At 39.6% G+C, this 26,651-nt stretch overlaps 1 protein-coding gene across 1 annotated transcript; it reads left to right on the top strand.

The window, feature by feature from the left end:
• Positions 1-993: 993 nt before the first annotated feature.
• gmeb1 (glucocorticoid modulatory element binding protein 1) lies at positions 994-26,600 on the top strand. The gene is made up of 10 exons (XM_039739674.1): positions 994-1,515; positions 12,473-12,617; positions 14,610-14,668; positions 15,699-15,820; positions 18,104-18,207; positions 18,703-18,854; positions 19,437-19,553; positions 21,941-22,078; positions 22,468-22,590; positions 25,134-26,600. Exons 2-10 carry the CDS (start codon positions 12,490-12,492, stop codon positions 26,054-26,056), a joined length of 1,866 nt encoding a protein of 621 aa, XP_039595608.1. The 5' UTR covers positions 994-1,515; positions 12,473-12,489; the 3' UTR covers positions 26,057-26,600.
• Positions 26,601-26,651: the final 51 nt, after the last annotated feature.

Below are 26,651 nucleotides of genomic sequence, written 5' to 3'. Positions count from 1 at the left end.
CGTCATTAATTATTAGATTTTTGGTAAAAATGACTAAAATCCTGTTTCTGCTGTGTCATTCTGGGGTATTGAGTGGTGTTTGATAAAGGAATAAATTCACTTGAATGATTTTTGAATCATTGAAATTTTGAAAAAGTGAAGGGTCTGAAAAGAAGATGATGGCAAAATTGGAGGTCATTGTGAAAAATCCCCTCCAGGAGGTTCTCTCTCGGAGCACTTTTGGCCACAGGCTCATTCGACCACGGTGTGTAAAGAAGCACCTTTGAGGAGACTTCTCTGCCTACTGCTGTCAGACAACTTGATGCTTCCACCTGAAATATGTTTATTTGTATGTATTTATCGATTCATTGATTGGATGCAATATCAGTCCTGTGAGTCTGTATCCTTGGTTATTTTATGCTTCTGCCACTGTATGCATCTGAATTTCCCCATGTGATTAATAAAGCTTATCCAATCTAATTCCTTCTCAATGCTCTATATATTAAACATTAGCGCAAGGAAAGCATCGCTCAGAATGGCTTCATATTTGTTGCCATTTACCATGGGAATCAAAGGACTAAACCAAGCCAGTAAAGGCACTCTTTGCCATTAAAGCCACTAGAAGCCATTATTTTGGGAAACCAGCTTCTGCGTTAAGTGTGGGTGCCCTGTGATGGACAGGCACCTACATCCAGCAGTTGTTCCTGATGTTGCCAGGACAAGCTCGGTCCTACCCACAACCCTAAACAAAGTGACGATGATGAATAATGTTGGGTAACAGTAAAAGTCATTCTTTTAGCATTCTACCTTGCAGGGTCCTGGCATGAAATCAAAACAAGTACCTTGGCAATGACAACACTAGAAAGGCTGCCGGGCATAAAGGTATTCATTTTGTCTTTCTCCTGTTAGACTTGATAAACTGTCGACGACGCTGTAGCGACACCTACTGGCAAGGACATGGCAAAAGGTAGGATTTTCTCATTTCAGTTTTTAAACGATGGCTCTGGAAAAAAAAAAGCCGGCAGCCACAAGCCGATTGAACAATGACATCACTTAGAACACATCGCGTTTTCAAAATAGGCAGACGATGCGCCTAACTAGAGAAAATGTGTACGCATGTGTAACCTGCAGTGCCATTCCATCCACAGCCTTGTTCGCTACCAAACTGGGCACAAGTGGGAATTGTCTGTCTCTCCCTTCTTGTCTATGATCCTCAGCGCACCAGAGCGCTGGAATCTGGACAAAGGCGGCAGTCTGGAGGCGCACATGTGCCCGAGCTGGCGGAGTGCAGACGACACAGAGCTCCGCCGACGAGGTCGCCAGCGCGCTGCAGGAGGGGAGGTGGATCAGCAACAACAGTCGCCTCGCGCGCCCATCGAGCTGGGATTAAAACCGCTCACAGCAGTCGCAGCAGCGTCAGCTGTCACGGAGGAATCGGTTGCCTCGCTTCCCTCTTAGCGCTGCCGGCAGGAAGTGGCGGCGGAGAGAAGCGGTGTGCGGGCTCACAGAAGCCCGGAATGAAGCCACACTCACACGGTAAGTCTCTGACGCCCGTAATGGAAGTCAGGTGTGGGCGCGAGTCCTCGGGTAAGGGAAACGAACAAGCAGGGGCAGGTCTGGCACTCGAGGGGCAGACCCGTTGGGTCCCCGTTCACTGTGGCACCCTCGTCACACCACGCCGCGCTCTCTCCTCCACGTACGTGCCGCCGCACCGGGGCGACGTCAACTTGCGGGGGAGCTGCGGCGGCACGTGGCGCCCAAGTACCCGGGCTGCGCCGCTCGGCGTGGCGTAGTGTTGCGTTGCGTTGCGTGGCGTGGCGGCGTTTTGTGCGAACGACGCAGCGTGAATGTGCGTTGCGCCACTGCTTGGCAGCGGAGCCGACGGCCATTGTGTTGGAGGCGGTCGAGGCCTGAGCGGAAGGGCTGGCGCCCTGGCGAAACGCAGACGAATGGTGTGAACACTGCGTCATGGCGGCCTGCTGGATGCGACAGGCGGATTGTTTGTGCGCCGAGATAATCGCGCAGTGCTGTCCGTGTTCAGTACTTTGGAATATCGGTTTAGTGTAATGGCGCCAGCCCATAGCCGTATTGACCCTTTAGCCTCAATTAATGGACGTGTTTGGAGTGGACTGGGATTTCCTTAAAAGGGCCTACGCACTGAGAGCCTGGCTGTGCCAAGTATTTAAGATACTGATGGCGTTTTGTGTGATATTGCTTGGGGCCTTCAGTGTAATTATATATTTCAAAACAAGGGCTTACTTTTTTCATGAATCAATGAGCCGTAACAGTTTTTTTTTATTATGAAAAGCAACACAGAAGGGATTAATGGTGAATCGAACATTTAGTGTGTTTTGGAGTGTAGATGGTTGGAAGTCATACTTGAACGGGGCCGTTAAATGCCAGTAACGCCCACCGGAGCCCTGGTAGATTTATACAACAGTATAGTTAAATGTAGGCTAAAACAAATACAGGCATTCAACATGAGAGTAGCAGACATGCCACATTGAACTATACAAAATGTCTCTGTTCTTTGGATATTTTCAAAACGGACGTCGTGTGAAGCCAGATTGAATCCCACTACTTACCCATGATGCTTTGTGTTGCTGTTGGAACCTGCATGAAAAATGCAAATTTGGTATCTCGAAATTCACATAATTTAGTGGGTCATTCATTTGGCTGCTTTTGCACGATAGTATTAATGTACGTGTTAGTTGCATAATGGGGACTGTTATTGTGTGTACTTCGAGATGGGCATGTAATATCCAGCGTCCACAGCCCATGGGTGCAGCCATCCCTTCAGGGACATCAGTAGTCATGACTTAGTTGGACAAAGGCAACGCTTTTTTCTCTGAATAATAACAGACTTATTTTTCGCTATAGAATCAAAGTGTTCAAAAACCATGCGTTACAATAAATAATTCAATATGAATCCATAAAGTTGTGCCTTAAATTGATTAATTGTGAATTTCCCCTTGGGATTAATAAAGTATCTATCTATCTAAAAAGAAAGTGTCCTCGGGCGCAAGTTAATAGATAAATCCACCAAGGTTGAAAAGTAAAATCATTCCATTTTCTCCCTTTCTCCAGCCATGTCAGGTCATTGGGAATCTTGAGTACACAGCCTGCTACATCAGGGTCAGACCCACAAAGATAAAGTGCCACCACTGCTGGTAACTCCTAATTCCCCTGTGGGTGCCTTGCCCTTCGCTCAGATTCTGTCACACCTCGAGCCTCCTGTTTTCAGCAGACACTCGAGGCCCCCTATCTGTCACATCTAATACACTGCACAGCAGACTTGATCATGGCCACAAAATGGAACCTCCACACCACTCTCGGATGTACTGTCTTTAAATTAACTAGTCGGCTTTTCTGATACTGTGCATACCATCCTGTAGTCCTCTCTGGCTCACACCTCAACCACCATCCTTTGGTGTCTGCAGCAACCCTTGGAGCCAGCCCCCCATCTTCTATACACTTTCTCTGCTGTCTACAGGATCCCTAGAAGTCCCCCTCATCACCCCAACCCCCCTTTAATGTTAGAGGGGGACAATCCACCACTGGAGCCCCATTCCTGTCTCCCCCTCACATGGCCACTGACCACCTGCATCCACATCGCCACACAGACTCAAACTTCTGATTCTGGCAGTCTTGCTCTCTTCCTGACACTCCATGGGCTCTCGTTTATGCCTGTGGGCATCATAATTACCATCTGCAGACTGTCAGTGAGGAAACTGGAACAAAAAACACAGTCATGCAAGTGTGATTAGCCCCATTTTTCCCCCATTAAACTCCCAGGGACCACATGAGTACTCATACCCACAGCTACACTGTTTTTATTTTAAAAAGACTCCTACGCCACTGACCCCCTATCGTGCTGTACCATTGATGGCTGTAAGAACCATTAAAATCATTAATAAATACATACAGTTAAACACCCCCACAGTTTTGTCTCACCGCAGGGCGATATAAGTAAAATTATTTATCATAATATTTACAAAAGTATGGATGATAACAGTGTATATCACAATATAGTCCTAAAAAGGCCTAAAGTCAAGTCCTTCTGACTTCATTTATATCTAAGTTATTATTGAGAGTCTTTTTATTTAAACTGAGATGAAACAAGATGTATGTAAACTACAGTTAATCAAACCGAACTTAGAATAAACTTACCAGATAATAAACATTGTTTTAGAATGAAGCCCGTCTTTTGGCAGTGCAATAATATCAGAAAGTCCACAATAACTCACTTTGCACATAATGTTTGCATACAACTTGAAACACAAATTCCACTGCCAGCATCAAAGTATGCTAAGTGTCTGAAAGCAGCAAAGCTGTCAGTATATGAGGTACACGGCCGGCACCAGTTTGACTGCAGGGAAGGAGAATACACGAGATGGTACACTGTGGGTAGAACAAGCTCTGTGCACTGAGCAATGCATGGAAACAGCTTTGCACCGCAAAGCACACATCAAATTGATGCTGGCTGTGTGGTTTGTATGCCAAGGTGTTTGCAAACTTCACAGTGCACTGACAGCCTACCCGACAAGGTGTGCAGTGACAATGCAGTTGGCTTTCTTTTGCTTGTGTACGCCTCAGCTGTAAAATCTTAGGGCATGCATGTGATTTAATATATGCACCAGCATTTCAAGATGGCTTTAATAAAATTATTTTTCTCATTCATGACCATGTACCAAATTCCATCTGCCCATTCACTTTTACCAGAATGTCTGCTGTTCATTCTTCACCTTCTTGTTGGGCCATCTGCAGTGTTGTGTCAGAAGGTAATGGAACGTCCACTTTCACCCCCCCAACCCCACTACAACATGTGCTTCACTTGTGACAAGTAACAAAGGCAACTTCCTGATGTGCTGAACTTCGGTCAAAATGATAATATAAAAATTTCTCCTGTTTGACAAGTTTCTAGCTGTGTACTGTTCACCACTAGTATGCGATATTCTTTTTTTATTAAGATAACAAAAAAGTTAAGCAGTTTAGTCAAATACCTACAGTATGTAATGTGGTAATACCACATTGTGTTCCAAAAAATTGCATTAAACTAAACACTTGACCTTTTCCCCAACAGTTCAGAGAGCTATTTGACAAGAGAAAACAGTCTACACACATGGTCTATATTAAGAGAGTAGAAGAGATTTGGCACAAGTCTGGTGTGCATATTTTAAAAAAAAAACATTAACAAATTCTTGCAAATATTTTAGAATAATCTTCAGACATCCTTCACAAAGAGAATTCAGTTTTAACATGACCTTTAGTTGAAGGTTATATAAGAAGTAACTTCTCTACGAACCTAAGGGAGTGTTAGGAGTCACCCAGTTAACCAAATTAATCTTTGTACTAATGGAAGTGATTTTATTTCAAGGGTAATTTGAAAGGTAGACCATTTTGCACTAACACATTTATATAAGTGTAGGCCATTTCTAAAGCATATTACCCAGAGAGGCAGGTGCTTGATGGAACAGTTTACAATTTGGATCTTGTCCTGGATACATTTAAGACAATTTTAAACAAGATTTATGTGAGCAATGTGCTGTTTTCGGCTAAATAATGGTATGCTCTGCACAGAATAAAAAGAATATTCTATGGATCACTGAATTTCACTCCTTACACCTGAAATTCTTATTAACAGATATTTTGATTTACAATATATGTATTTACTGCGGTGGGTTGGCACCCTGCCCAGGATTGGTTCCTGCCTTGTGCCCTGTGTTGGCTGGGATTGGCTCCAGCAGACCCCCGTGACCCTGTATTCGGATTCAGCGGGTTAGAAAATGGATGGATGGAATATATGTATTTATGATTAAAGATATTAAAAATAACATCTGAATCTTCTAGTGCAGGGGTGTCGAACTCCGGGCCTGGAGGGCCGCAGTGGCTGCAGGTTTTCATTCTAACCCTTTTCCTAATCAGGTAGTAGTTTTCACTGCTAATTAATTCCTTTTCACTTGATTTCAATAGCCATGTTTTTAAGGATTCAGTCCTCTGAATTGATTTATTTCTTCATTAAATGACAGCCAAACAGAAATGAGATGTGAAACGAGCCAACAAACGACCAAATAAACTAGGATTTCAAACTCCAACCAATTTCACTCCAACCAGTCTCTTAATGAGAAGCTGATTCTTCCTGTTAATTAAGCCTGTTATTTAATTCAATGGCTTGTTGCTGCCCTGATTCTGCCACAGCAGTGGCTAAAGGTTTTCATTCTAACCCTTTTCCTAATCAGTGAGTAGTTTTCACTGCTAATTAACTCCTTTTCCCTTCATTTTAACAGCCCTGTTTTTAAGGATTTGGTACTCTGAATTTATTCCTTTCTTCATTAAATGACAGCCAAACAGAAATAAGATGTGAAACGAGCCAACAGGTGACCAGCTAAACTGGGATTTCACTCTAAGCAATTTCTTAATGAGAAACTGATTCTTGATGTTAATTAAACCCGTTATTTAATTCCACGGCTTGTTGCTGCTCTCATTCTGCCACAGCAGACATTTCCAAATCTGTTGATTTTTCTGTTTTTACTAAGAACACCATCAAAATGTTTTGGCGACCTGAGAGATCAACCTTACTGACACCTTCACCTTTCTTTATTTTCAGATATTGTGTGATGGGCACAGGTGCGCTGGTCATATGGTGGCTTGTTTGATGTCCCATTATTGATTGGCTACTAATTAAGGAAAAAGAGACAACTAAGGGGCCTGAGTCAAGTTAATTAAAATGTAGGCAAAAGAAGTTAATTAGCAGTAAAAATGGCTCACTAATGAAGAAGATGGTTAGAATGAAAACATGCAGCCACTGCGGCCCTCCAGGACCGGAGTTCGACACCCGTGTTCTAGTGTAAACAACTTAAATGCATTGATACAATTGCATTGCAGAACATTTTTTAAATTATACCAGCAAATGAGCCGAGTTCTTTTGTCAAATCATATTTAGTCAGTTCTTGCGTTGTGGTCACTAAGTACAGTTACAGAATGCTTACAAATATTTGTAACTGTAAAAATGCTTTTACATTTGATAGACAAGGATCTTATTAAATATATGGTAAAAAAAAACAGATCTCAATGATTGAAAATCACTGTATGACAAAATCCTATTTTACTGATTGTTATTGCAGCTTTTGAATGCCTACACAAAACTATTTTATAGCTTAGCATTTGTTATGTGGCAAATTCTAGTGTAGAAGTTTCACAATGTCTGTCTATTTTTACATACTTGTTTTATAAAGACTGAACATTTTGCCTATGTACTCAGTAAAAAACGCTACAAGCCAATACACTTCTCATATAAAATCAACAGCCACTTTATTAGTTACACCGGTCAAGCGGTAGGTAAGATTCCCCTTTGGCTCCAGAACAGCCTGAAGTCTTTGAGGCATAGATTCAACATGGTGCTGGAAGCCTTCTTTAAAGATTTGGGGTTATGATGACTTGATAGTATCATGCAGATCTTGTATATTTTTCAGCGGCACATTCATGCTTCATACCACCCATTTAGCATCATCCCAGTGGTGCTCTGATGGTCTGAGATCGGAAGACCATACACACCACAGAGCACGCTTGAGATGATGTGCGCTTGGTGATATTGCACATTATTCTGCTGGAATTGTTCAGCTGACAAAGGACAGACTGCAGCCATTAGGGAAAGAAACAGTCACCAACAATGTTGTAGTATTAAATGATGCTTAGATAGTATTAAGAAACTTAATAAAATATGTGCTGTATACACCATTACACTACCATCATCAACCTATACTACTGAAACACGATAGAATAAATTGATTCATGCTGTTTACTTCTAAATGTTCACTCTACCATATGAACTTGGCAACATATAATCACGATTCATCAGACCAGGCAACATTTTTCCAATCTTCAGTCATTCAGATTTGATGATCGCATGTCCATTATAACATCACCTCCCTGTTGGGCTGTAGTAGTGGAATCCGGTGTTGTCCTCTGATGCAGTAATCTTCCACATTCATGTCCAATTTGTTGTATATTTGGAGATCCCCTTCTGCACACCCCTGTTGTGTAGAGCTGTTATTTAAGCATTTGCAGCCTTTCTGTTAGCCTGGACAAGTCTAGTCATTTTACCCTGACCTCTTTCAGGATATTTTTACCCCCATAACATCCATGTACCCGATGATTTACTTCTCATTTAACAAATCATTCTCTGTATATTTTATGGAATGTAGGACATGAAAATGCAGGGCTTACATTTTGGATCATGCCAGATTTCTAGAATATGGCTGCTTTTAAAATTTTTAAAAACAGTCAATGCCTACTACACCATTTTATTAAAATACCAGCAACAAGGGTTTTGTTTTTGATACATTTGAATTTACCAATTGTGTAATTGTAGTCTCTCAATTAGCAATGACGTGCAAGCAGGTTAGTCTGTTAACCAGTCGTCAGCAAGCTGTTTTCTGTGAGCCACAGTGAGCACAATTTCAAAGTCTATTCTTAAGATGGAATCAAAGGTAGCCAAGACTGGAGAATATGCTGGTGCTGTAGAACAAGGTGTTAAAAATAAATGCCTTTGGGCTTGGGTGTGGGAAAAGGTGGGCGAAGAACAAGATTCTGGCACCTAGTGTCATATACTGAAGGAAACCTGGTGCTTGTTTCTGCACTGGGTGTTCTAAGAACCTACAGTATGGCACAAGTAGGAAAAAGATAATGTTACTATATCACACAGATCAAATACACAAGGCAGCTATTCATTCTCTCCAATTTACACCATAACTGCTAGGAGCAACAGCTACCACAACCACTGCTGCATCTAGTCCAGATCACGTGTGCTACCAAAAATACACGTTGCCAGATTTATTGCTGAATGTGGCTTATCATTTACAATAACTCAACTAGTCATTGACTTGAGAGAAAAGCTGTAAAAAGTGCCAAATGACCTTTCTCCTGCAGAAATGGCAGCATACTCATCATGTTCATCTGCTCAGGGAAGAGACAATTGTTTGAAAAGGAGTGACCTAGATTAGCTTCAGGATTTTTTTTGTAATCCAAAATGAAAATAATTAATACAATGTGTTTTTTTATAATCCAAAAAGAAAGGAAATAATACAACGTGCACTTTATTTGTTAGGGGCATAATGTTACTTTAGTTTTCAGTTATTTTCATTACTTGATTATTCTTGATCTGCCAGCTATCTCATTTGCAGTACCTTTAGTCATTTATGTTATTGCACTCTCATTTGATTATTTTCATAGCTGTGAAGAATAAAGGAAGTTTTTCATTATTTACAAATGTATTTAACATTAGAGTGATAAGGTTTGCCTTTTCATTTCAGTTATTGCACTAGTTAAATATTCATTTGTCATAGCAAAAGGAAACACTTGAAATATGCTCACTAGATGTGTTCATTGAAGCTTAAGACCAAAGGAAGCACTTGAAACATTTGCTCATTGTTCTGTGATTTGTATAAATAATACAGTTTTGCACAAATTAATTTTCATTGTTTCTGTTATTGTAGTTTTTGTAATAGCCCCTGGCACCAGGTTACAGGTTTGAAAATTTTCCTTTCTATAACTTCTGAAAATCATAAGGAGCAGCACTTCCTGAGCTGCTGCAATTACCATATCTGGCACAAAATAATCTTACCAACATCAGAGCAGATCTGACTAAGCATGTGGTCCATTTTAGTGTTTGGTCAAAAAATAAATAAATAAGCCTCTTGACCATGTATGTATGCTGTACATTCTGAGGTTTGGAGGAGCAAGCTGTTTATATTAATGAGAAGGTGGAACTCATATACCATTTCTTTACTTTTGCTATCCTCTTTCTAAATACTATGGTCTAAGCGTTGAGGCTGCTATATTAACTACTGAACCATAAAGGCAAGAACAGTTTATGTCTGGGGTGGCTGGAATCCCATGTTACAACGCCAGTTATAACAGCAGCAGTTGCTGTAGCGCTCTTCTCGAAGAAGAAAGTTTTAGGGGAAAGGATGACCAGGTGAGCAGTTAATGCAGGGTATGCAGTAAATGTAAGAAGTCACCCAGGAGCAAAAGAAAAAGAAATGCTACAATAATAAAAGTCTTTGAATCATCAGAAGTGAGTTATATTGTTGATTATATGATTAAATATCTCTTTTATAGTGCAATCATTGTTAGTAAACACAGGATATAAAGCTCTGGAGTGGGAGTTGAGAATATAATAGAATATGAATGGTAGTAGTAGTAGTGCCAGTATTAGATCGATTTATGAAAAGTCTGCTTACAGTAAAGGGTGACACTTAAGCAAGAGCAACATACTGTAGCAGTTTTGAAAGTTAAAGAAGGTAATAAAAGTCAGGGTTTTTAGGATTTCTTTATAGAGCACATTTTTTAGTACAGGAATTAAGAATCATGAGGCAGACATCTATAGCAAGAAAGTTTCTCAAACCACTTAAGAATATTTTTTACATTGCAGCTGAAAGGAAAGTATGGATTCTATTAATACAGAGACGTAAGAGACATATGAAATTAGATATCACCATGCAAAAGAAAAAGAAAAGATATGAGGGAGAGGAAGAAAAAAAAACAAAATGGTAGGTTGTGGAAAATAGAGAAGGACTAGTGTTAATGAGTGAATCAGTAAATGTAAGAACAGCCTAAAATTATTTTCTGTTTCTGGCAAGGGACCTGACAAAAAGTAAAATGAATAAATAAAGGCTGAAATTTTGAAATCAACAGTTACTGGTTTGATTGGTGCTACACAGGGAGCCAATTATAAGTCAAAATTTGTTTTTTTGTGGCTGTCATAACCATTTGATTGGATGTTCTGTCCAGAATAATTGTGCTGTGTGTATGAACATAAACATGACACAAATCAGAGCACATGCTATTGTGTGTGTGTGTGTGTGTGTGTGTGTGTGTGTGTGTGTGCTCACTTAAAATCATATTTGTAGATTTATTAAGGTACAATACATTTAGGTGTGTTATATTGTGTGCCTCCTCGTTGCCCTGTAATGTGATACATGGGTGCAGATAATGAATGGGTAGGTTGGTATTCCTTTATTATTGAGCTTTATGCTTCTAGCCATCACCAAGCACGATATCAGAGGTGGGTCCCAGGATCTCTGCTCTTGATGAGGTTCTTCATGGCCAGTGTTTTCACTATAGCCAGGCACCACATGGAAACAGACTATTTCTGTTTTGCTTGCAAAGCTTTCCGGAACTAAATTTGAATTTATGTGGCTCAGTGACTTTCTGCTGAGTTTGCGAATCTTGTGCTAACCTGGGAATATTTTCAAAGAGGTCAGGGTGACATTATGATTACTGACTGTTTTTAGACTGTACTGTTACACGGGTGATGCATTGTTGTTGTGATTACCGTTTTATATAGAGGCTTTTGTTTTATGAAGTGATTTTATCGTGTGCAAAACTCACTTTATTCTGTAAAAAGGAGTTACAAGCCTACTGGAATACAGATAAAATTAAACCAATTATTATAGTTTAGGCAGCATTTAGAGTCACCTAGAGACTTCAATATATTAAGAATACATACAGTATATGTGGATATCAAAAAAGCAGGAAGAAGGGGGTTGTGCATCACATAAAACTGTGACAACAAAGAAAAAAACAGAAATGAGTATAAAAATTGGCAAATAATCATTGCCACCAATTTACTATATATATATATATATATGTGTGTGTTCTGTGAGCAAATTATTGACAATATCTGTGTACAGCTAGTGAAATAGTTGATTAAACTATAATAAAAGTAGATGCTGTGTTCCCCTTAGGCTAATTCAGGATTTGGTTTGCAAAGTGGGTCGCGGTGAATTGGTGCGGATTGATTTAGCTGTGGTCTCTGCTCTGATAATCCCCTCCCCACAGGCAATTGTCAACAACTCTCCAAGGGGCAAACTCTGAACCTCAAAAATCCCCCTGCAGTAATGGTTGGCCATGATTCTCCCAGGGAACTGCCCACCTTACTGACGATCAAAAAGAAATGGGTGTCTGAAACCCTAAAAAGAGAAAGATTGGGTTGAGAGAAAGAAAAAATGTTTAACAGACCCTGAGGTTTTTAATCAAGGATGCCTGAATAGAAGCACAAGACCTATGACATGTGGCGCTAAGTTAGTCTTGTGCATACAAGCCACTTCATCCTAACGTCACTTACTTGTCTCAATGATTGTATTGTGAGCTGCAGAATGCACTAATGGTTTTTTTTAACCAAAAAAAGCAAAATGGTTACTGCAAGTAGAAGTATTGGATTTTGATATTCTAAAAATAAATCAGATGTTCATTTTAGTCTAGAGACATTATTAGGTCTGCCTAGTTTTCATTCTGAGTGCATTAGGTCACATTAGCTGCTTATTAAAATTAGTTGTGTTTATGACACTGTGACAATATTGGCCTGAAGTGATTTACAAAATTCACATTTTCTCCGTTTTGATTATTGTGGTTCTTTCCTTCTACTTTGCTTAATAGTAGCCTTGTTAAAGCATGTTTAAAAAATGCAGTTTGTGTTGGTCTTCTTTTTCAGGTTAGTCACAGACAACCATGTCTACTACAGAGGTTACCATGTCCATGAGCGACGTGGTGCTGTTGAAGACAGATGGAGACGATCCTGGGAATGCAGAGAGCAGCAGGACTCAAGTTATCCTCCAATTACAGCCAATGCCCCAAGGGTCAGTCTGTTTTCTGTGATTTCCTGCACAAATACTCAGTGTTGTTGCATCAGTTAATCCTATATGGTTCAATTTCTGCATAAATAAAATGTCATATTCCGGCCTTTAGAAAAAAAGACAGCAGAACATCTTGCAAGATATAAAGGGTGTTGTTGTGTAGAGTGCAAAGAGTGAAGTGTGACCATTTATTGAAGTTGTCATTAAATTGATATTACCAAGAAACTTGAAAATAAACTGCGTGGCCCATGTCACTTCCTGGGGTTTTGCATATTACACCCTAGTTGAGCACTTTCACTTTTACAAGGAGATCCAGCAAGGCTCCAAAGAAGGAGAAAGTTTGGACGAGCTCATCATGTCTTTATATCCCATATGGGAAGAAGAGAGAATTGCATTGTTTGTAGTACTGTGGTCATATTGCCTGAGTTAAGGAATTTCAAATTTAACACCATTAAATATTTATTAAATTGCTCCAGTGTGTGATTGTGCCCTGCAGTGTGTTGTTAGTGGCTTCTCGAGTTAGAGGTCTAAGCTCACATTCACTATAGCTGAGTATTAGTTTACTGCTTCTGAAAAGAAATTGTGCTTTAGAAGTCTGATCTGCTCTTCAGGGAGCTCAATGTCACAGAAATTAAAACAGACCATTTTTATTTTTTTTCTTGGGTTTTTCACATGTGAGTTCATTCATTGTTACTTTCGCTTTAGTATTTAAAATATCTCTGTCCCTTTCTTCTGTGAAATGCTGAGGGCCCCTTTGCTCAGTCACAGTCAGTTTCCGTCTTTTGTTATTAGTAGTTTTTGTTCAAAAAGTAGTAAAGGTGATAATCTGTTGCCCCCAGAATTTTTCATCATTGAAACTCCAGTCACAGATCATCGTCATCTCTGAGCCCAATCAGAGCAGATTAACATCAAACATTCAAGGAGGAAGAGAAGGAGGTTGGGAGCATGCACTGATACAGAATGTTGTCGCAGCCACCACACAACAAACCACCTCAAAATCCCAAATTAGGACCCTAGCATAACCATGCAATGGGTGGGTGACACCTCAGCACGACTCTAGTTTGAATGGAATGGAACAGTGAGAGTGCAGTGGCTGGAGCGCCAATCCTGCCACCAACTTCCAAGTTCTCCCTGTAAGTTGGGAGGTCCTGCTTGCAGGGCTGGATTCAGGTTAACGTCATATCCTGGATGGACCAATTGCAGGAATCACTTTTGGCATTTACAGGGTTCAAAGTGTTAGAAAAAAACTGTGCACAGTAATATTGGTTAGTGCCTAAAATTAATATTTGAGGCTACAGTGGTGGTCTTTCTGGTGTCCCATTAAACAAACCAGGCTAAAGTAACAGAAAAAGCACATTTATAATTTGATTTGGAACACCAAGGAGACCTTGCTGCTCTGTGCTGACATGTGGGGCTGCTAATAAATCTATTAGAACGGACCTTTAGTTATTTTTGCCGAAGATGCAAATGTCACATATCCTTAAGAAACCTTATTCTATCTGCATCCATTGTGGCTCCAATAGCATAGTCGTAAATTAACAGGATGTCTCTAGCCAATGCGATGCAATAGCAGTGCTGTAGTGTTATAGCGTCTCTCACAAGACTGTCATTGTGACTGTAATGATGTTGGAAAGAAAAATCATTTTCTTATTAAAAAAAGGAAACAACAAGCCTGGAATGGTTTTACATATGTTGTCTGAACAATTTCAGTGACAGTATTCAATCTCTTGCCTAGGGTTAAGTGAAATAATACATCCTGGGCACAGTGAAATTCATGATGTAGGTTTGTTTTAGAGTACATAGTGATCTGTTTCAATAACCAAGCTGAACAGTTGCAGCAGGTACAGAAATATTTAAACAGAAAAAGTATTGGACATGACGCTTCAGCTTATCTTTTGAATAATCGGGTGTGACAGATTGTTAGTTTCATTCTTTCATTTATAATTAGAACTCATAGGCTTCTTTTAATTTTTTTTTTTTTTCCTTATATTTTAGGATATCCGAAGACTCTTCTGAAACTGATGCAGCTGTGGTGTCTGTAGAAACACATACAGGTAGCCTAAATGCTGTATTAACATTGAGACCCTTAGGTGAAAGATATGTTTTTTCACATGTGCAAATTTTCACAGTTTGTTGTGTAAAAAAGAAACTTAACATGCTATCCTTGTAAATCCAACACTGTACATATCACAATGTCCCATATTCCCTCATAACTAACATTTTGTGATTGTTAATGTATGGTTCACTCAAAGAATTAAGATTTGTTTTTCTTAACTTGGTCAGGTTATTCTCCTCGTGTATTTGCTTCTATATGTTGACTTCACATCTGTGCCAGTGATACTGTTTGAGGATGTTTTGATTTGAAGTTAACTGGATTGTCAATAAAGTGTTTTAGTCATATCAAATAGTTGTTAAAATGTCCTGTCAGGATTACATGCTTATATTTGGGCAGTAATTCCCTTTCTTATTTCAATAAAAAAACAAAGAAAACAGAAAAAGCATCTGCATGTCTTAGAGTTACACACATTTTGATTCATGATACAGAGAAAGAGACCTTGCATCAGTACAGTGTTTATGATTTTAGAACCGTACACTTAAGTTCTCAACAGGGTTATCTTTATCCAGTTTGTGGAAATTAAATTTTGTTGTGTCTTGAAGCACAATCAATACAATTTCTCTTTTGGTTGACAGAATGTGGTTTGTCTGAGCAAATAATGCTATATTTGTGCTTACCTATTATAATCATGTCACATAAAATTCTCAAATCCATTTAATCCAAGTCATGGGGTTTCTGGAGAGTATCCTGGCAGTACTGAGTGCGAAGTAAGAACAGCTGTATTTATATAGGTTGAATTTAAATACTTCAATAAACATTTAAAATCAATGAAAATATGAACATACTTTGCACTTTCTACTTCTGGAGCTACCTTGGATTTTGGTTTGTTTTCTGGTACGAGATATCAGTCACTCAAAATAAAAAACTGAATCCTGTACGTTGCAGTGCCTTGTATATGCAGTTTACTGTGTGTATTTCTATAGTTATTCTCCATTAATAAAGATGTATTCTCCATTCTTGTTTTCCAGATGATAATTCTGCATGTGGGGAGGAAGTAGAGCTTGGCTACCCTATCACCTGTGGCGATATAAAAGCAGTGCTTATCTGGAAGAAGTTTGTGTGCCCAGGGATAAATGTCAAATGTGTGAAGGTACAATCACCACATAGCTTGTATTAAAGGAAACAAATAAAATGCCATTGATCTTGAAAGTTAAACAAATGTTTACTCCAGAGAATATTTTCTGGTTTAATTGTGGATCTTCTGTGGGTGTCTGGTTGCTAAAAGCCACTAAACATAACGTTCTTGTATTGCAACGAATTGCATAATTAAGAGAGTAATTTCCACCTTGTAGACATTATGAACTGCTGGCACCATCTGCATCAAACACTTTTGCAGTCTGTAGTAATCTGTTACAAAGGCTGAATGTGCATCCCACTGGGTAGGAGGTGCCAATTGATATCTTATCCAGCATCAGAACATCCAGCCCTTTAAAATGGTCCTTATCCTGAAGTTCCAGAACTAACCTTACAACTACTCTCTCTTCCTTTATTGTAAGCCCCAGATATCGTTTGTTTGATCCTACCCACTTGGGAGTAGCAGAGACCCTTGTATCATTCAAGGGATGTTATTATTTGTGTTGAACAAACCTCAGTGGGGTTGCACAGATAGCAGGTTCTCTTAGGGGGAGCTGTATCTTGGTTTCTCATACTAGTGAACAGGCTAGCCTATTTTCATTTGGAAGTGTCCAAGAGGACCAGAGGTGTCCTCAGATGTAGTTGTGGCCTGAGGACTAAAAGGGTCTCAGGGTCAGGAGGGCAAGGTGCGTAGAGTTGGGATGATGGAAGGAATGAAAGCAAAGAGTTTTCTATGGGTAAGTGGAGCAGGCAGTCAATCACTTAGTAAGACAATCCTATTGGTGTTTATAGGCAGGTCCCCGAGAGGCACTAGGATGATTATGTCTTATTATTTTTGCATTGTAAGGTTCATTCTGTCACTACCTAATCCTGTGCCACATAGTTTGTAAATAAACATTTTGTTCTCATATCTGGATAACCTTGTAGTTACTGTGGGTTCAGGGACACCCCTATACTGTACAGAGTATATTATTTGTGGGGTTTTAAATGCAGAGTTAGTGTAGAAGTTGAATGTTAGCCAGTCCTCCACACATTATGGATTGCGTTTTTATTTATGCATAGTGAACAAGTGAAATACTGGAAATAATGCTAAACTCTTTGATTTTTCTGGATATATTATTTCATTATTATAAAACTAGGCGTCTCTGCCACACGGAATAAGAATCTGAAAATCTAACAACATCACATTAAAGTTCGATAAATTCAGAAAAAAAAAGATTCCAAACATATATGTAGGTTTTAAAATAAGCCCGATTTAAAGCGTGACAAAAAAAAAAAATCACATAAAATTGTTGCACCTTTAGGCTTAGGATTTTATACATATATAGAGTAGATTACATTATCATGTTTAACAAAACTGATAGTATGTTTAGGGACTACTGACATAGACCTCGTAATAGCAGGATATATCTAAGATGACAATTATAAAGAAAAACATTGCTTCACATCAATGCAAAAGTTAATAAAATTAATCTGTGTGCACTCTTAGAAGAATTTAAAGAATTTCTTTAGGTAATCCGGGTCACTCTAAAATGGATTCTGAATTTATCAGATTTGTTTTATATTTTATTTTGACTATATTTGCTTGTTTAAAATGTTTTATGTGCTATGCATGTAATTACTTGTTACTTTTTGGGATTGTAGGTAGTGAGTGTGTGGTGGCTGTCCCGAAAATGCAACATGCTTGGTTCTTCCACTTCCATTTAAAATTAAATTAATTAATCAACACCGAGTGAATTTACAGTCACATACAGTACCTCAGCATCCAGGTAACATAGCCATCGGCAGATCTAGCTTACATTTGGGTTTGTTGTTGAATGCTAAAAAGCTCCCATATCTACAATATCTGAACTCTGCCACAGATCCATCCACTGGACTTGAGACCATTAGAGCTTTTGCAGATATGAGAATAAATTAAAAAAATGTAAAACAGATCAAAATGGCATACACAGATAGGGCCTGAGAATAAAATGAGTACAATTATATCAATCGGAGAGAAAATATAGAAAAATATAGCTGTACAGATTATTTTTCAAATACTTTGAGAATACCTGCTTCACCAAATTTATATTCATCTATGCATGCCAACCATGTCTGCAATCCTACAAATGCAGATATTCTAAGTAAAGCAGATTACCTCAACTAGTATGTTTGTAAAATGGACTCTAGTTGATGGTACACGTTTGTGAAGAAGGTGTCATCAGTCAGTAGATTTTTAGATTATAAATCTCAGATGTATTATATTCTTCTTTCCAGTTTCTCAGGTTTAAGAATACACTGCAAATTTACTCTCTTCTAGTATCATGAACAGCTCATCAGCCCCAAGCAATTCGTTCATCTGGCTGGCAAGGCGACCCTGAAGGACTGGAAAAGAGCCATTCGCTTAGAAGGAGTCATGCTACGGTATGAAAAATGTGACCAGTGGGAGCATTGTGGTGTTGTCCAGACACTTTTATACACATGAAAGTGTCAATAATTAATAAAATCTGCAAAGCAGTGTAAAGAAGAATGATTAGTATTGATTAATACAACGCTACCAAAAGGCAGTACTGTAAAGACAAAGCCCAAACAACTTACAGAAGAGTGAGACTGAAGCTTTAATGAAACTTGTAAAGTAAACTTAATAAGGGGGAAAAAGTCCAGACACTTTCAAATGGACAGTAAGGGGCATTGCAGGAGGAAGCCAGTTAAACAAAAGTTCATTTTCCTAAGAAACAGGTCTGAGCCAATAATTGGGGGTTTCTTGTTCTAAATGTCATATTGTAAACATGTTGTTGGTCTTCACTAGGGTCTGTAGTCCAATAACAGAAATGGTCATTGCTAAATATCTGGTTTATATGCCTGTGAAAAGCTGTGTTGAGGAATAAATAAAATAACCTCCTTTTCTCTTGATGCCAGGAAAATGATGGATTCGGGACAAATTGACTTCTACCAACATAATCAAGTCTGCACCAACACGTGTCGGAGTACTAAATTTGACCTTTTGATTAATAACACCAGATTTCCTGGACAGCAGAGTAGTATGGCACAGACACCTACTTCACCTCAAGGTGAGGGTGTGCATGTTTATCTTGTTCTTAGTGTGTCGCCAGGACATTATGGTATGTGTATTAGGGAATATAAAGGGCAGCAGCTGGTTAAAATGGTTTCATCACTGCATGATGTATGGTGTTGTTTTATGTTATGTCAGTATTTGTTCTGTCCCATTACTAAATAGAAAATAGTAGCAGCACATGGGAGCAAAGAACCTTTGAAAATGCACTTCAGTGTAAGTTTATTTATCAAGTACATTATGCAAAGATTCTCCGGGCTTATATGCAGAGAATGTGTTTTTCACAACCATCTGCCTTCACAATGTAGACTGTGAAACTGAATACCTGCCTTGGCTGCAAAAAAGCTGCTGAACGGTTTACTTGTTTTAGTTTATGTCCTCCATGATTTCCACTCTCTTAAGCATGACACACGAGACTATTAAATATAATACTAGTGGTGACAGAACACATGCTATGTGAACCCATCTTTATTAGTGTTTGTTTTGCTCAGATGATTCAAGTGCCAAACTACAGTTTTGTTCTTCTGTGGCACTTACACGAGTCAATGGTGCAGTAGGTAAGTCTTTGTTTTGTGTGCAGGAAATGGATCCCAACTGACTATCTCAGAAGTGAACCAGGATGAAAGTGTGGAGTGGACCCAGGGCATTGCTGTCAACAGTGATCCCGAAGGAAAGAAGGACACGGAAGAGATTTCTGGTAGGCATTACTGCATTTACTAAAATTGTGTAGTTAAAATATATATGTAAGCGAAGGTCTGCGATACAGTTTGCATATTTGTAGCTAGGGATCCACAAAGGGAGAAAGTGAGTCACATATCTAAAAATAATAATTTTATTACTAAGCTTTCAACAACCTACCAGGTGTCATCATCACGGGAAAATGATTAAAGGCAATATATAGCTTTAATAAGGTGGGGTTCTGAAGGTGTTGGTCACCAAGTCTTTTTTTATTATTTGGATCTTCTTCTTTTTAAGCCTGCATATGCCGGGATCAAGTCTAAGTGTCTGTTAATGGTGTTTTTGTTAGAGAGCCAAGATTCAGCCAGCTTTCTGACACCCTAGACATCAGCAAACTTGGTCCCTCACCGCATGTACCACACCCTCCCTTATCATTGAGGCATGTCACAAAGTACAGAGCACAAACCGGCAAACACTTTATGGACTGTCATTTTCAATGACAAAAACAAAAGAATCGACCACAGAGACAAGAAACACAGTTTACAGCATTCCGTGCAATGCATGCCCAGCAGTATACATGAGAAAAACATTTAAAACACTTGCAATACATATACAGGAACATCACAATGCTGTCAGAAGCAAAGAACCACAGTCTGATTTACACACATACACGTTCTACTGGACACACATGGAAATAAAATTCAGGGCCAGTACTATGAGTGCCAGAGAGCAGGCTGAATCGTGACTCTCTAATGAAAACACCATTAATAGACACTTGGACTTGAACCCAGGGCATATGCGGGCTTAAAAAAAAGAACATCCAAATAATAAAAACTATATTATATAGGCTGATTTCTGTCCATCAAACAGGAGACATCTCTTAACTAACTTGTGATTGTATGAGAATTTTCAGGAGAGCTGGAGAAAACTGCTGGAGACAGAGTGACTAGGTCATTTCAACTTAGTATGTTGCATCCACACACTTATTTTCTCCAATCTAAAATGCCAATGTTCGCTTCTCCACATAGCAGACATTTTTGTGTACATGCACTTCAGTTTACGTTCTACCATGTGTCTCCCATTTTGTAGTCTTGCTAGTGCAAGGTAATCCAAAATCACACCAAGGTGATTTTTAAATATTTAATAGCCTAACACTGCCTAAAATTTATTTTCTGGTTTTAAGGAAATGTATATATAAAAATATATAAAATAATATATATATATATATATATTAGCGAAGAAGAAAGAGTAGCTATGTGCAAATTCTGAAAATAAGGAAAGTAATAATCAGCCCGGACCAAGTGGAATTGAAAACCTTGGAGGCTCCAATCCTGATCAGAAATAAAAGACTTCATAAAGATGTTCTAAAACGTTGGTGCGATACACATGCAGAGCAAGTTACAAATTATGAAAGTAGTAAAATTTGAAAGTATCAAAAAAAGAAAGTAAAGATCGCATTAGCACAAACAAATGGAAATTATTACTCAGTGAAATAACGGAACAGCAAAAAGAGATCAAACATATGGACATAGGTGATATGTCAGAAGTATGTAGATATTGTAAGACTTTAAAGTTTAAGTCGGAGACTTGTAGATCGTCTAATTCATGTTGCCATCAGAGAAAAGTAGTGTTTCTTCCCAATGAAGAGGCGTATCCACGAGAATTAATTTGTTGTTTGGTGAAAGTGAAATCCCCAAACACTACAGGCAAAATATCCGAATCTACAATAATCTTTTTGCATTTGCATCATTCAATGCTCAAAACGTAGATTTGCACAATAATGGACCATACGCTATGAGAATCTGTGGTCCCGCAACAATTAAAGCTACGACAAATTTCATTTTGAAGAAACCACAATTCAGTCAGGTGTATATTTGTGATCACGGAGAAGTGACGCAACATACAATCAAAAAAGTATGTAACAATTCACATGAATATAGCAGTCTCTTTAAATTGTATATCCAGATAACCAAACCTGGGAGTGGGTGAACGAAGCCCCCTAGTATATATAAAAATATACAAATACCTGAACCTGACAATAACTTTGCTACTGCTAATACTGTCAGGGATTTAAAAAAGTAAATATTGTTACCAACAGGGTTTGCTTGCGTATTTTTTTTTGTCCAGTCCATTTAACTGATTTGCTCAGGTAGCCTGGGTTTTCAAAAGACTTTGATGTTGTGCCTCACTTTACACTGCAGAACTGTCAAGAATGGGGTTCATCCAAAATGGCCGCAAGATGTGAAAATTTTATTAAACAGGAATTAGCAAAGCATGCATCGAGTATTTAATGTGCTGAGTAGACTTTGGAGACATTTTGGTTGTTACTGGATCAATACAGTATAAATAAATAGATACAAAATCTTCAGAACATAACCTTCAATGCCCTTCCCTTCACTTTCACAGAGGAGACTCTCAACTTTTGGAAGGGCATTGCTGATGTGGGCCTAATGGGAGAAGTTGTGTCCAACATCCGCAATGAGCTGCTTGCGCTTCTCCGAGGTGTTCAGCAGCGTAGTGGGCTGTCTACCCTCCAGGAGGCAGGTATGGTGACTATTCTTCATTCAGCCCTTTGATATTTTTGCATGTAGTTATGATGGATGATCAGTGAGAAACAGTTTCCTGTGATAAAAATGGTTTCCCATAAGTTTGCATCTTTTGAAGTAAATTGCTAACAGCGTTGCCTTCTGTAATGGGCAGCTACAGTTTTAGTTCACGTAATTCCCACATGTTCATGCTTCAGTGGTCCTTAGTCTCTCTTGCCTTGTTCACACCACTGCCAGAATAGGGTCCAGCAGTTTGTAACAGATTTCTGGGCTTGATGGGTTGCAAAAATGTTACAAAAACTCTGTATGAATTGGTGAGACACAATGCAAAAGCGAGGAGAAACAGCTTGGTCTGATAAAAAGTCTGATGCTAATTGTGCTTTACAGATGCAGCTTTCCTGAATAATCTTGCCCAGATGTTTGGGCTGCTTGAAACGGTGAAGAGAGTACTATACAATCGGAAGAGCCAAACGGATGAAAGTCAGGAGCAGATCCACAGCACACTAACAGGCAGGTGCAGTCTGGGTGGTGAAGGGTTGGCTTTTCCCTGGGACAGCACAGGTTTCTGTGTCCTTGTCCTATCTCTTGTAAAAGCCATAGATTGCACCATCTTATTGCTCGCTTTGGTGTCATTTCTATAATTTCCATATTGGGTTGGATTTACTCTGACATGTTGGTGATAGTGTCTACATTTTGCTACAGTACCTGCACCAACATATTCCACCACTCAAAAAAACAAACATATTGCATTGTTTTGTAAAAGTATTGCTCCACACTTCTAGTGACAGCTAAAGAGGAAGAAGTTAAGCATGTGCAATCAAGTGACAATCATGCATATTTAATCCTGCATGTGCTGAGGAGTGAATGTAATCCTCCTTGTTTAGGGCCACAGGAGCCAATGATTAGTGCAGCAGCACTGATTGTAAGGCAAGAAGCAAATGTGGTGAACAGCAGGCCTGTCAGAAAAGAGTGTGTTGCATGCAATCAAGTAACAAAACTGTAAATAAAGCATCTGTTTATTGTTATCTTGCTATGGAAATTTTGAACAAAATCAGTGGCAGGAGTAATCTTCTATAATATGTAGCTCATATCTCAGTGGCCCCAACCTGCAGTTTCTCAGTTCAAAGTGTTTCATTTTGTAATTATTCTAAACAGAATTATTTAATTAAACAGAAAAATCCAGGCCACAGACAGTCAGGTAGACGCAGTTCTGTTTTGACTGTCTGATTTAAGAACATTTACAATTCTTCATTTAGCAGGTGAGTTATGTATCAGAGCACAGTTGTTCCCATAGTTGTTGGCTGTGGGCATTGGTAGATTGACCAAGGGGTCACTTGTGAAGTCTGAATTGGTAACCTTTGAAGTAAACCGTCCACTATACCTGCCAGTGCCAGTATAAGTTGCAAGATGTCTAAAATAACTAGTGGCCTTTAGCAGAACATTCCAATCTCACTTGCATGCCTTCATTTCAACATAATTTTTCATGTGACCTCCACATATTTTCCTATTTCTCTCATCCCAGAACGTACCTACAATAATGTCTTGAACTACACTGCTAGCCTATTCTGCTGGGCAGCTAGGAGTTTCATTTAGCTCTCTGTTTTTTACTTTTTGTCCCCATGTATTGCTAAGCGTTGATGCTTATTCCACCTGACTTTTCAGAGTTTAACCTGGGCATCACTTCACGCAGGTGACATGCCGTTAAAATAAGATCACCCTCCACCTAAAGGAGGCTGCTGTCTAGAATAGCATGTGGCTGTGAAAACCAGACCGGTTGGCAGCTGTTTAAAATCTTCTCCACTTGTAGATGATCTCCTAGACAGTGGAATGGTTGATTTCCAGTTGTTTGCACACCTTTTTTAATCCCATCTCAGACTTGTGGGCATCTATAACCTTCTTTCTGAAGGCCCCAGAAATGTTTTTTGATCTCGATGTGGTGATAAAACACACTTCAACAAGAAAGAGCAAACCAAACTAAATACAGTATCTGAGGTTTTAACAAGACAGGTGACTCTCTAATGATGTTCTGATTCTAACTTGAGGTGTTTGAGGTAGTTAAGAAATGGAAAGGTGGACTTACTTTTTCCACCTGCAAAATTTGCCTTTATGTTAATTTAAATTGGACACTGGAGTACAAGATGTAAATGTTGCCTGATGTTTGTTATATTGTATCACCTTTATCTGTAGATATTGTTTAAGTAACAGGTTTTCTTTCTAACCGTCTTCTTCATTAGTGACCAGTTCCTGCTGCTAATTAACGTCTTTTGCCTTAGCTTTAATTAATGCGACTCAGGCCTCTTAGTTGTCTTTTTTTCCATAATTTGCAGCCATGCAATAATGAGACGCAAAGCGAGCTCACCTGTGCCCATCACACAATATCTGAAAATAAAGAAAGGTGAAGGTCTCAGTGAGGTTGATCTCTCAGGTAACCAAAACATTTTGTCTGCTGTGGCAGACAAACCATGGAATTAAATAACGGCTTTAATCAGCAGCAAGAATCGGCGTCTCATTAAGAGATTGGTTGGAGTGAAACTGGTTGGAGATTGAAGCCCCAGTTTAGCTGGTCATCTGTTGGCTCGTTTCACATCTCATTTCTGTTTGGCTGTCACTTAAGAAAGAAATAAATCAATTCAGAGGACTGAATCCTTAAAAAAGGGCTGTTAAAATGAAGGGAAAAGGAGTTAATTAGCAGTGACAACTGGTCACTTATTAGGAAAAGGGTTAGAATGAAAACCTGCAGCCACTGCAGTCCTCTGGGCCTGGAGTTTGACACCCTTGGTTTAAATGAAGGTCAAATCTCACTATGTCTCCATATGAACACAAAAAAACCATTACATGGGGTGCACATGCTTTTTCAAACAGGTACTGTATTAAGTCATAGGGATGGTCTTGTTTACATGTGAGAGTTTGAGAAACAGTTCCTCATGGTGCAGACACCACTTATTTCTGAAATTCTCATCAAGTTAGTTTGAGACGGCTTACAGGAGTTGTTGGCCAAGAGACCACAGACCATACTCACTGCTGTGCTCATTCTTTGCTTGGTTGTTTTCCAGACTTGGAGAATCAACTGGAGGAACAAAAGAAGCAGGCCACTGAGTGGCGTATTCGCTCCCAACCAGTTCAGAATGTGGTAGTAATGTCTCTGGGTACAGCCAAGCCAACTTCAAAGAGACCACGCCTGCAGAGACCAGCATCTGCCACACTACTGACTCCGAGCACTTCGCTGCAGTCGTCGCAGGTGCAGCAGTCCACCCAGTTCACTGTTCTTTCTCCAATCACCATCTCCTCCATGGGTCAGCCTTTCAGTGTTGGGGGTGTTCCAGTAGCCACACTGGCGCACCAGTCAAGTCCCGTCACCCTTCACACCTTACCCTCTGGTTCACAATTCTTCACCCGCTACACAGCAGCTACAATGGTTCCCACAAGCCATGGCAAAGCAGTGTCACAGGAAACCATCACTTTGCACCCTTCTTCAAGCCTCACCCTGCTCAGCACTGCAGCCATTCAGGATCCCAGCCACCTTGGGGCAGTCGTTAATCCAGTGGAACTGGTGGAGGTGGACCCAGGGCTGGCATCTGTGGTTCAAGCAGCTGAAGAAGATGGCTTAGATGATGAGGGGAGGGTGGAAGATGACGTTGAGGGAACGGTCTTGGTGCATGATGAAGGACACATCATTGCAGAGACTGAAGAGGAAACGGAGACCCAAACACAGACTGTGATTGAAATTGACCCAGCACCAGACACGAGCGAACAGCCCCAGGACACCTGCATAATGGGAATCGAGCTGGCTGATGGGACAGACGAAACCGATCGGATGGTTGTACAGGAGGAAGAAGTGGAAATGTCAACAGCCAGCGTCCAGATTGAACACCCAGAGCAGCTGCATGACGTGGCAATTGTAGTTATTGAAGACGATAATGGGGAAGAACATGAGGCCAAGTGCGCGAGTGATCAAGGACACGACTATGAGCAGTAGAGCGTGCGCTTTCACAGCTCTGGGGCAACAATCTATGATAAATGGATCTGTACAGTTGTGTATAAATGGACAAGATTACTGAATAATTTCAATGTAAAGTGGAACATCAGATTTGACACGTGTGTAGAATTGTTTTTTTTCTTTTTTTTTTTTTACACCTGGCAGATGGACATCCTTTATTGTAAATATAATGAAAGTCGGGGAAGGAGAACAGCCTGGAATTTGGAGGAGTGCAGCATGAACTTGAAGCAGTTACCACGATTTGTTTCATCTTTGACCCTTTTTTGTTTTTAGGACAGTAGATAGCGGAGGACACCAGGCTAGCGGTTCCAAGTAGGGTGTAACTCATGCAGGTAAGGGAGGGACGTTGCTTGATCATATTTGACATGTAGGTAGGTGCCTGTGCTGCTTAACTTGTGCCACCCTTTGTGGTCAACCTTTTACTACATCAATTGAAAACCAGTGTATAAAGGATTATGTATGCATTTGATAAATCACGACACATTAAAGAGTGCTGTATGGAAAGCAGTGGGACCTTTCAAAAGTAGTCAAATGTTTCTTGACATTTATAGATTTTGGTTAGATGGGGTACCTT

This window comes from Polypterus senegalus, chromosome 17, assembly GCF_016835505.1.
Source record: "Polypterus senegalus isolate Bchr_013 chromosome 17, ASM1683550v1, whole genome shotgun sequence".
NCBI lineage: Eukaryota > Metazoa > Chordata > Cladistia > Polypteriformes > Polypteridae > Polypterus > Polypterus senegalus.
Note: the sequence above shows the minus strand (reverse complement) of the source record. Positions and strands in the feature narration are given on the sequence as shown.